The 12,031-nt window shown below is 36.2% G+C and overlaps 2 protein-coding genes across 3 annotated transcripts; both read right to left on the reverse strand.

Annotated features, from left to right (window-relative positions):
• Position 1: 1 nt before the first annotated feature.
• LOC133873295 (uncharacterized) lies at positions 2-649 on the reverse strand. The gene has a single exon (XM_062311015.1). The coding sequence runs from the start codon at positions 647-649 to the stop codon at positions 2-4; it is 648 nt and encodes a 215-aa protein (XP_062166999.1).
• A 2,691-nt stretch (positions 650-3,340) lies between these two features.
• On the reverse strand, positions 3,341-12,031 carry LOC133872265 (co-chaperone protein p23-2). 2 transcript variants are annotated; one of them, XM_062309741.1, is made up of 6 exons: positions 11,858-12,031; positions 10,110-10,293; positions 8,622-8,781; positions 5,242-5,273; positions 5,057-5,102; positions 3,341-3,710 (listed from the first exon to the last, which is right to left on the reverse strand). In XM_062309741.1, exons 1-6 carry the CDS (start codon positions 11,860-11,862, stop codon positions 3,661-3,663), a joined length of 477 nt encoding a protein of 158 aa, XP_062165725.1. In that variant the 5' UTR covers positions 11,863-12,031; the 3' UTR covers positions 3,341-3,660. The 2 variants fall into 2 exon arrangements, with proteins under 2 accessions (XP_062165725.1, XP_062165726.1); XM_062309742.1 differs by having other exon boundaries at positions 3,404-3,695; positions 11,858-12,023.

The following is a 12,031-nucleotide window of genomic DNA, read 5'->3' on the forward strand; positions in this document are numbered from 1 at the left end:
TTTAAATGAAACCCCGCCGATCCTCGTCTCGGTCTCCTCCATCTCTCTCAACTTTATCAGCCTCTCGTTCATCTTCCTTCTTCCCCACTGGCCTCAGCTCCCTCAGCTTTTTCTCCAACTCGTTATAGTTATACATCTTCACAAACTCCGTCTTCATTGCCTTTGTCTCCCCCTCCGTTCCCTTCCTCTCCCTCTCCTTCCTAAACACAAATGCCGGCAGCATACAGGTCCCACCGATCACCGAACCCGACTCCGTCGACGACTTCAACTTCAAACTGTTCTTATAGTCTGATAATGACATCGGGTCCGCACTCCTCTCATTCTGCGTCGCCCCGGGCTGGGACGATGGCCGCATCTGCCGCAGACTCTCGCGAATCGCTTCAAGCAAGAGCTTGCCGCCAACTTTTCCGGGGCCTGATTCGGCATTGGTGCCGTTCTCCTCGGATTTCGCAGTCAAATTCCGTGTGTAAAGCTCTTGAAATGAGATGTGCTGAGATGATGATGAGGTTGAAGACGAAGAGTTGGGTTCGGTGGGGGGAGGCTCTGAGGATCGGAGGCGGAACTCGAAGAGGTTCTTGCGAATTTCTTCGAGGGAAGCGACTTTGGAAGGCCCGGAGGGAGATGGGTTTAAAGGGTTTGAAGGGTTCATGGGTCTTCATTGTCCTTGATGTTGCTGATGTTTGAGGTTGGCTTTGACGTCAAAGAAATATGAGGAAAAGGAGGATTGAGATTGGGATTGTGATTGGGAGGGTGAGGTGAAGTGGAGGATGGGGACTGGTCAATGGGGGTGGGTTTAGGAGGGGTTTGGGAGGTTGAGAAGAAGTTGACGAGAGAAAGGTTGTGGAAGGTTTTATGTTTAGCTTAAAAAATCACTTTTAAGTTAAACGGGTTTCACAGGTCATATCGGGTGACCCGTGAAAATTATCATGTCGTGTCGTGTATGGTGCTTTGACCTGTTAACATAAACGGGTCGTGTTTGAGTCTACCTTAAACGAGTCGCGAGTTGTAAACGGGTCAACCCGCATACCCATTTTGCCAGCCCTCGGTCACACCTGGCTAGTTAAGGTCGTCACTCGGCCACCCCTCTCTTCCGTTGGGAGTGACATGCAGTCACTTTTTTTTTAATAAAATATTAGATATGGAAGGGAGTACACCGATAACCTTGGTACATTAGCCACAACATGACTGGTAAAGTTTCTTTCTTGTAACTCAGGAAGAATCTAATGGCAGAAAAGGTTTACCTTCCATTCGTTAGGATGTGTACTATGCATATTCTTAAAATCTTCACTTCTAAATGTTATCTTCACTTCTAAATGTTCCTTCATTGACGTGACAGTAAAAATTTCACCCTTTTCCCTTTCCTTTTTCCGCTGTTGGTTAATTTCAGCCCTTTCCCTTTGCTATATCATCGATTCATTTCATAGCTTTCCCTTTACTTCTCAAAACTTTACCAAACGAATAGTGTTCAATATAATTGTACTCATTGGGTCCCAAGCAAAAATGAAACTGAAATTTCCTTTTAAGTATAATTAGTTTATTCCCAAGTTGGAAGTTTGTTGTTGTAATGGATCAATCAAGATCCAATTTGACTTTTAACTTTTCATTAAGGTCAAACTTTAAATCGATTCTTAAGTAAAAATCGAAATGTAATCAAATATATTAATTGTATAATAGCATATCAATAACCAATTAACCTTCTTGGACAAGAAATTATGGGTACAATTACAGAGATATCCAATGAAAATTGAATCTAGACTTCAAATTGTTTGTGTTTGAACGGCAGATTCAGATCTAAACTTGGATTCTTGTATAAATGTAATTTAAAACTTGAAGTCTATTCAAACACAGATTAAATCGATCTGATCGCCATTACATTGTTTGCGTTTAGGCTCACCAAGATGTCAATGTGGTTTGGTTTCCTCCATCCTGCGTTTAAACTAGTAATATAGTATGTACTCACACTTTTATCTTAGTATAAATAAAAGGAAATTCAAAGAAAAAAGAAAAAGAAGAAAGCAAAAAGTATGTAAATCCTAGGGTGCTATTCACCGTAAATTGCATCGTTGTTCATCCCTTTTTTTTTTTTTTTTTTTTTTTAAAAAAAAAATGAATAAAAAAAAAGGGTTTATATCTCATTTTTCAATTTTTGGTTTGTGAAGAGAATATAAAAGTGCGAAGAAAAAATGGCTCTTTTTTTTTTCTCTCTCTCTCTCTCTCTTTCTCTCTCTCTCTCTAAAGCCCAACAAAATTCTCTTCTGAATAAGATTAAAAGATAATATAAATGAGAATAATAAATAATAAAATTTTATTTTCGTCAGGATTTTCTCTCCACAATTTTTTGTAAGAAAAATATGGAAAACACTATATATTTCTATCTTTTATTTTTTATTTTTATAAAGGTAAATGAATAGAAATTACAACTAAAAACAATAAACTAGGGCTGGGCAACCCAATAATAAGAAGCAGAGAAAGTAGACAACAGGATACAATGCATCAAATGAATGATGCGGGCCTATTGAAGTAGTCGACAGAAATATCTTATTGAAGTAGCACCATGCTTAGACTTTCAACAGAGCTATGAATACCCCACAAGCTCAGCACAAAGTCAAGTTCTAGCTGAACCCTGACTGGCTTTGCCTCAAATCATCTTTATTGAAAGCAATTGCCAAATGGCAAACCCATTGATGCAAAATCTATTTAGCATGGTAGGGTATGTTTCAAGAATTTTCGCTACAACGAATTGCTTCGGACCACCCCTCCAAAGTGTTTCGGTAGTGGCCGAACCACCCTTTAAGGCTTTTTTGCGGTAGTTGGCCACCCCCTCAAAGCTTGAGATTGGGTGTGCTAGACTCTATAGGGTGACTTGTGAAACGTTGATGTGTCAGCACATGATTGGAGGGTACAAAACAAGGGTTTAACACCCCATCCCTATCGAAGTTAAGCTCAACAATAAAATCACACCATCTTCTCATAAAAAAACTAACCAAATGCATCCCCAAGTTACCATAGTAGCAAAATATCTGCAAGAACGAGTGGTACTCTGAAGCCAATAAATGAAGATCCTAGGAGGTCTTCAGAAATAAATTCAAAAGCTTCTTGAAACATACCCTACCATGCTAAATACGTGGAAAACCTATTTGTTGCAGAGAAATTCTATACTATCAAAAAAGAAATTCTAGTCTATACAACATAAATAGTAGAGATGACCATAAGGTTGGAATATCAATCTATGTAAGTTTATCTAGTTTCATTAGTTGGCATAAAAAAATCTAAACACTAAATTTGGTAAAACAAGAACCTAATATTAAAAGTATTATGTAGTCAATGAAAAACTAGGATGTTGGGCAATGAATGTTCTTCTTGTGAACTCATTATCCTTTGCTTCTAAACTGATAAAAGAATATCAGAAACCGCACAATGAGCCCTTAGAACCCCATAAAGCAGTTACCAGATAAACCCGGTCAGACAACCAGGCATACAAGCCCAAGCAATCAAAGGTAACTCAGAAAATAAAAGGTCCGACTATTCTTTGAGCATGAGTTCAATCAGATGCACACTAACACAAGTCATGTTCATAATTCACTAACCTTTCCCTCGTTTACCTATTTCTAAGAAGAGTGGTTGGAACATAAAAACCTGCTCCATGTTACATGTCAGTTGCTAGTTTCCTCTTGCCTTTTCCAAGTCAGGAAGATCTGCCAATGCAATACCTTCCATGTTAAGAGTGGCGGAGGTAAAGACAAGAAAAAAAAAAAAAGAGAAAAGAATATGCTTATTCTAAAGAAAATTAAAAGAGTAAAAAAAAAAAAAAAGGAAAAAGATGCATGCATACATGCATGAAGGAAAAATAGTAACAGCCTATACATTTAATGCTGATACCCAATGATTTGTTTAAAAAATGCATTCAATTAGCAATTTTCTAAAATGCACTAGACAAGTTTCTACTTTGATAGGAAAATGGACTGGCTGAAACTTAAAAAAGTAAATACCTAAGACAAAGTGCTTGTAGTTCATCAGAAAGAAAGACCCATTTCTCTTATAATGATATAGACAATGAAATAACCCCCTCAAGCCCCTTCACTTTTGTATTGCTTAGGAAAAAAAAAATATACATGTACAATGAAATAAAAACTCAATTAAAAACATGGATTTCATGGTTTACATACAAAATATAAAAGAAAATTCTAAAATTAGTTTACATATAAAAGATAAGTGGAAAATTTTAAAATTATTCCTTAGGTTTGCTCTCTATTACCACTCGCTCTCTGGCTTCCAATTTTGACAACTAATTCCATGAGTTTTTGCTCATTTCCCAAATCATTCCTTCCATCACCTTTTCCTCCAAATAATTAACGGATATGTGACCACTTGTACACAAAGCCCAATGAAAACTACCACCTGTACATAATTAATGGATATGTGACCAGTTGTACATAATTAACGGATCTTTATCACCAGAAATGGTTGGCCCAACAGCGACGATATTGACCAAATTGGATGCAATATTCACAACACTACCACTTATAGTTGCAATGTGGTAAAGAAGTTCACTCACAAACCGACAGTTAGGACAGTGGCTCAGCCGGATATCTGGATCTTCTTCCTCTCCTTCTTTCTTTCTTTCTTTCATTTTTTTATTTATTTTTATTTATTTTTATTTTTTTATCTTCTTTTTAATTTTTAATTTTTTACCTTCTAAACAAATTTGGCGTGGTTGGTTGGCCACGTGGCAATGAGGTGATGGCTCTAATGTGGCTTAGTGCACACGTGGCAACATTTCCATTAATTATTTGGAACAAAATGTGATGGAATGAGCAATTTAAAAAAACGGCAAAAGCAACAGAGTTAATTGTCGAAATTAGAAACCCAAGCAACGACTTGTAATCGAGTAAAAACCCAGGGAGTAACTTTAAAATTTTCCAAAATGAAAACAAAAGGAATTTTTGCATTGCATAAAACAAAACATAATTTTCTAAGCATACATGAAACAACCAAGTTATTTCAAAATGCAATACCATACAATATTCTCATAAAAGGGATTAAGTTTAAGACTCACAGAGCATTCCTTCGTCATCAGTGCTTCCATCATCTTGACCAACATACTGCATAAGAACAAAATTCGTGATACATGATCGGATGATGAAGTGTAAAGTTTAGTAAATGCATTACTCATTCTTTACAGTAAATAGAAGGAATCCAATTACTTCTTAAAAACAAAGTACATAGAAGGAATCAAATTACCGCAGCATCATCATCATCTGAGGCCAAATCAGCTGCAAAAGACCACAAAAAATTCAGTCTTAGTACAAGTAAACTGCTCTCTACATTAGCTAAATTCTAATTTATCCCTGATGCAACATTGTTAGTCTGAAGAAAACAATAGAACAGCCTAAATGACACAGAATATAATTTACTAGAAATTTAAAGGCACTTGATGCTATAGTGAATTTTCAATCTAAAGAAAACAATATAATAGCATGGCAAATTGATCATGCAATGTTCTAAAGATTATCTTTCACACAAGTGAATTTTTTGTATATGAAAGAGTAACAGAAACAGCAATGGGAGAAGTTCCAGAGGCTACTGGTGTGGATCTTGTCCAAATTTCCAACCCAAAATAGTACTTTTATCATCGGCTTAAATTGGGAGACTCATTTAAGGTAAGAAAATTGAAAGTTTCTGAAATTTTAAAAAATAAGAGGAATTTATGGTCATAGAAAGGGCAGGCAAAGCCCATGCACCAAGAGGTACACCAATGAAAACCAATATGGAGCGAGGAAGGGAGGGAGGGAGGGAGGGAGGGAGAGAGAGAGAGAGAGAGAGAGCAAAGTAGTAAAAGAAAGCCAAGTATGCCATATCAAAAAAGGTAATCCATAGATGAAAATTTGAAGTACAAAATTCTTTGACAAAACATCTCAAAGATTTTCAATGTTGCTTCTTGTAGATACGTACAAAGATGCAAAGCAATAAGAAATAATGATCAGATACTTCTGCTACGCTTATTTTCAGCCTTAAGCCACCATGTACAGATGCACTTCATAATCTTAGCATTGCCTAGTACATGCTAAAACAAGAGAAGGCAAGATAAATCTTTACCTACCAAGATAGGCCCTTTCATTGGATGCATATATCTAGAGTTATTTGAGAAGATAGTTCACACGGAAGTTATTTGTCCATTTGAGCAGTGTTTGAGGAACTTTATGTCACCTCATTTTTGCATTTCACCATCCTTACTTTCATGGTTTTTTTCTTGTACAGTTGTTTTCTCTAGAGAACTTAACCTCCTTGTAAATTATATTTTCCTTTAAAAAAAAAAAAAAAAAGGGTTTAGGAGGGGGAGTGAGAGATCAGCCATCATTTGGGCGGGTCTCAGAATGGGAAGGACTGCAAAGAGTACAATTGATGAGTTCATAGAAATCAGTTGTAAGGTTTTTATTAATGTAAGGGTTAAAGACATATTTGGTACCTATGGTTTAAAAACTTTATTTTTTGGTACCTTAGTTTCATTTTGCTTCAGAAATAGTACCTGAGTTTTGGAAAAAGACTAACTTGGTATCTCCATCTATTTTTCCGTTCGAATTTTAACGGACTGCTACGTGTCAACCCTAATGGGTTGACACGTGGCACAATATTAAAAAAAAAATCTTTAAAAATTAATTAAAAAATTAAAATTAATAAAACTTCAAAAAATAAAAATATTAAAAACTTTTTTTTAAAAAAAAAAAAGAAAAAAGGGGTGGCTCCACCCCCATTTTGGCCAAGGAGGAGGCTTAGCCACCCCCTTGGCCGATCTGGAGGGGCCGAACCACCCCCATGGGAGTGGTTTAGCCTCCCCCTATGGCTTTTAGAGAAAAAAATAGAAAAATAAAAAATAAAAAATTGGAGGGTTTTGGCCCTTGGGGGTGGTTCTTTTCTATTTTTTCTCTAAAGGCCACAAGAGTGGCTCAACCACACCCCCCCCCCCCCCCCCCCCCCCACCCTTTTTTTTTTTAATATTTTTTTTTTGAAGTTTTTTTAATTTTAATTTTTAAAGATTTTAATTTTTTTTTTTTTTATATTATATTGTGCCATGTGTCAACTCTCATTGGTTGACACATGGCAATCCGTTATTTGGACGTAAAAATAGAAGGAGGTATCAAGTCAATCTTTTCCCAAAACCCAGGTACCATCTATGAAGCGAAATGAAGCTGAGGTATCAAAAAATAAAGTTTTTACACCACAAGTACCAAATATATCTTTAACCCTTAATGTAAAGGTAAAGCAGTCATAAAAAATCAGGCTATCAACATAAGATGACATAACATGTCTTGTGAGTTTTTCTTTTCCCTCTTAAGTTTAACAAAAACACAATTTTTCTACTAGACGAGTTCTTCCAACAGTACATGTAGTTGTCACCAATTTGTTGGAACCAACCCCTTGTAATTAATGTTTAGTTGAGTTGAGTTGACCTGAATACAAATTTTTCAACAGTACCATGGCTGCTCAAAAAGAGAGTAAGAGAAGGGTGCAAAGCATTGCAACAGACAAGGTGTGGCATTTATAATTAAACAGTTCAACATAACATGCAGCTCCATGGTTGAAACAGTAGAAACAGGGAAGAGATTTGGTATGCCAGCTAAACAGTTGGTGCAGGCAATTTATAAGAAAATAAGAAACTTATGTAAGTGGTCATGTCAACTACGGCAGTTGAATCATTGCATTGCTGGAAATAACACTTCAATAGACATTGTAGTGGTGCAATTTAGGAGGTAACTCCTTTGTGTTTAATCAATGTGATGTCTTTGAAGAAATGCATGCACTTTTGAAGGATGTAAGTCTCCCATAATGAGGTCAAGATTTTGATATTGAGATCTCTTTACGATTGGAAAGCAGCTACAATTACATTTTCTTTCTCTAATTTGTCGCAGTTCTATGACCTTTAGAATTTTAGATACGAGATTTGCTTGGGTGTTTCTTTTGTATACATCCTCAACGCACTTTTTCAATGAAATTTTTTATCTATGAAAAATTACTCGAAGATTGAAAACACATGCACACAAGAGAAGGGGGGAGGGCAAACCATACCACAAAAAAGGAAGAAAATCTGTATCAATGTATCCAGCAAAAAAAAGAGGCATGGAGAACTCATAAATTGTGCTCAGTTCTGAAAGACCACATTAATATCCACATGAATTTGATCACCATCTCACAAAATCAAGGACAAGATAAAACTAGCATAAAAGAAAATTATAGATTTCATTATAGATTTCCCTGCCAATGATCTCTAACTCAAATTGCACCTTTTCCCCTTGTAAGCACGGGATAGAGAGCAAAGATGTGCATTCAGAACCCATTGAATGTGAGTAACCACCAATAAAAGAAAATTATAAATGCACCCAACCTTATCCCCTCAACCTTAAAAAGAAAGAAAGACAATTGGTAACACTCCACCCATGTGAAATCATGAATAAAAATCAAGTCAGAGTCCTTGAAATATACCAAAAGAAAATAAAAAACCCACAACACAAGCGTGCAGTCATTGAAAAATGCTCAAATCCAAGGCCAGTGCATAAACATTGGCAGACATGGAAAATACCCATATCATAAAACCGAACACCCAGAAAACTGTTATCTGAACTTACAAGTTGACTCTTCCTCATCCTCGTCGCACCATTTGTTCCAATCAACCTTAAGGTAAGGAGCAGGTTTTTCTTCTGACTTTAATATTCCTTTCCACCAACCTTTCTTCTCTTTTTGGATTGAGCACAGGATGTTCCTCGACCCAACTTTAGTTTTACAACCCTGTACCATTAGAGTAAAAAAACTCAATGCATCTAGAAACCTCCACTACTTTCAAAAGTTAAATTGGAATGAACTTGGATACAAGTAGAAAATGCCCATAATTATAGTAGCTGCTGTTCTGAAAAACTAAAATACTGTTCAAGACGAAAGTCTCTAATGAGCACATTCATTTACCATAGTTAAGCAAAAGGAAAGTCAAATTCATCAAATGATCTACAATCTACATATCACACAAAAAATTACATCCGTGTAAAGTACATGCCTTAATCACTGGATGTCAAATGGCCACAAATTCTTAGACAATTAAGACTTTTTTATTCTAAAATAGAAAGTATATATAGCTTCATTAATGCAATAAAAACCATTAGCTTTAACAAGCTACAACATTCACTTGACATACTTGAGTTTGAACAGTACCATAAGCACTGGCTGTGTTCCCTTTTAGATGCTTAAACGGTACTAGACAATTTTGGAAAATCAAAAGTTTGTCTAACTGTGCTGTTGAAAGGTTAACAGCCATTGCAACAAAGCTGCTTCATGTTAAAACCTTAGGTGACAAATGGTAGTGATGTAGTCACAAACTGATTGGTGGGTGAGGGACAGTGGTGTAAGAGCCACAGTAACCATGGAGGAAGAGGTGGTACAGCAGAGACAAAAGAGATAAGGGTTGATGGGGAGGGATGCGATCCATGGTTGCGAAAAAGTGTAAAGTTGGTGCTTAGTGGTGGGTTATGTGTTAAATCAATAATTTTAGTGATACTGACAACCTGGAGATAAAAAAGTCATAGATATTATCATGCTTAATTTTGATTAGAGCACAAAAAAAAAAAAATTAAAAAAAAAAAGATCAAAGTATTAATTGAAGCTTCCTTCACTATAGTATAGATATCTGTTTGGACAAGGCACTTATGTTCTATGGACATAGTGTTCAAATTGCATAACTTCAATACTCTACGAACTAGATTTTCTCCTGAAACCTGAAGATATAATTACCAAACATTATTTTCACACACGCATACTACTTATAAAAAAAATATATATAATAAATAAATAAATAATAATCACACAAGCATACACAGACGGGCAGACAGAAAAGAGATAAGAAATTTTAAATAATCTAACCCCAAAGCGTAATATAATGGGTTAGGAACTACGCCTTATGAAACACAAGTTACTAGCTCGAATCTCTTCCTCCACCTCCCCTTGGAGCCAAAATCACTCATCCAAACAAGAATATTTAAAATAATTTACTAATACGTAGGCCGTATAAACTGAATAATGGTACAAACAAATTATGATGAAAATAACCAATTGAAAAGCACTCTCACCTCAGGTACTATTGAGCCATAAAGTTCCAAGCTGAAGTCAAAGGATTCACCTTGCACCCCTTTTGCTGAGAAACTGAATAAGCCCTGAGGTTCACACTTCACAGAAACGTCTTTTGCATCAGGTAGAGCAATGGTCAGATAAACTTTATCAGAGCGCTGAGCCCAAAGAACCTCCGGGTTGCGACTGCATTCAAGAAAAATAATCAATTTTATATTTCACTAATACTCAGATAAAAAAAAAGATGATTTGAGTTTTAATGATTAAATTTGATACTTCACCACTATTAAATCAGATATATCTATGTTCCTAAGTATCATATCATAAACAACGGATAGTAGTCTCTTACATTTTTCACAACCTTACATTTCAATCCAGAGTTACTGGATTCCTCTACCCACCATATGAACCAAGAAAAGGATCATGTCTCCCAATTGATGATACTTCTAAGGTCCAATTCACCAAAACGTATCATCCATGTTCATCTTTGTTGAACAAATACGAGAAATTTAACTAAAACTTCATAAGAGAAATTATAACATATGGGGAAGATAATGAAAAGAAAAATAGAGATAAAGACTTATCTTTGTAAATTTAAGTCTTTATTCATACATATGCACATACATACATAATAGAGTGTGCATAGACATTTATATTGGTATCTACATATATGCATATCATACCAAAGCAACCCATGTTTTGATGCAGAGCATGAACCCAAATAGTGAACCAATAAAGCCTAGCCCCCAACGTACAGTGTATCAAGTTTAAGAGACTACAATGTCCCTGTAAAAGCAGCACAAACCCAAAGACACCACATTCGATGGTACAAGGTGAATTACCATACGATTTTAATCTATTGGTCCATTATCAGTTGGTAATTGAGATGCAACGTCAACCTATCTTAACCGAGAAAACAACATAGACACTACTGTAAATATCCCACGAAAACATTACAATGCCACAAACAAGGCAAGGTAGCCTTCTGGATGTTCTAGATGCCTCCCGATCATAATGCTTTTTGTTATTAAAATCCCTCAAGACAACACTAATTTCTCCCCTCTATTTTTCTTTCTACAGTTGCTTAGCCTCCTCCTTCTTTGGTTCTAACTCGGTTTGGTGATATCCCCCCGAAGGTTAAATTCAACAAATTAAATTCTCCCTCAATTGCATTGTCTACAATGTCTTCTGAATCCTCCATTATTCCCTCCACACCATTTACCACGAAATCCCTTCTCTGCAGTAGTTGCTTTTCCAAGATTCAAGGGTTCGAAATTCCCTTCATGACTTCTTTTGGAACCCACATTTTCGTTTTCCCAAGGCACTTTACCACAACCCACATCCCCTATTCCGAAATTTCCCACAAAGAAGAAACTTAATCGCCCTCCATCCATACTGAACTTCTCTGATCAAATACACAGCCGCTTGCCGTACTCATGCATGGTCTAGCACATGCGCATTTCAACCTCACATATGAACCGATTGCCTATGCATTCAAATTGGTTCATTGCAATCCCTACTCTATGGAAACTCTAGGATAAAGATAAACCTTTCCATTGCACCAAAAAGCTTCAAATTAGGAACCCAATGAACCCAAAAAGATTAAAAAGAAAGAAAGTGGAATTTCACCAGAACCGCCAAATTTGCAAAATAAGTTGCAACTTTTAAATCAATTCTTGGTTAACCTAAATGTTTATCGTAGCAGATGAGAAAGAAAATAGAGTTTTAGAGCTTCAGATAATGGGCGTACCTCATTTAGGCTGAGAGTGAAGGCAGAATCGGAGGCTGTCTAAGAAGACTGGAACGCTAAAGAAAAGAATGGAAGACGAGAGAACTCCAAAGAGGGACGAGTGGCCTCCTGACGTACTTCAAACCTCAGCTTCAAGTCATCCACCGAGAAGGGGTCCTTTTTTGTCAACTTCAA

Source organism: Alnus glutinosa, chromosome 7, assembly GCF_958979055.1.
Source record: "Alnus glutinosa chromosome 7, dhAlnGlut1.1, whole genome shotgun sequence".
NCBI lineage: Eukaryota > Viridiplantae > Streptophyta > Magnoliopsida > Fagales > Betulaceae > Alnus > Alnus glutinosa.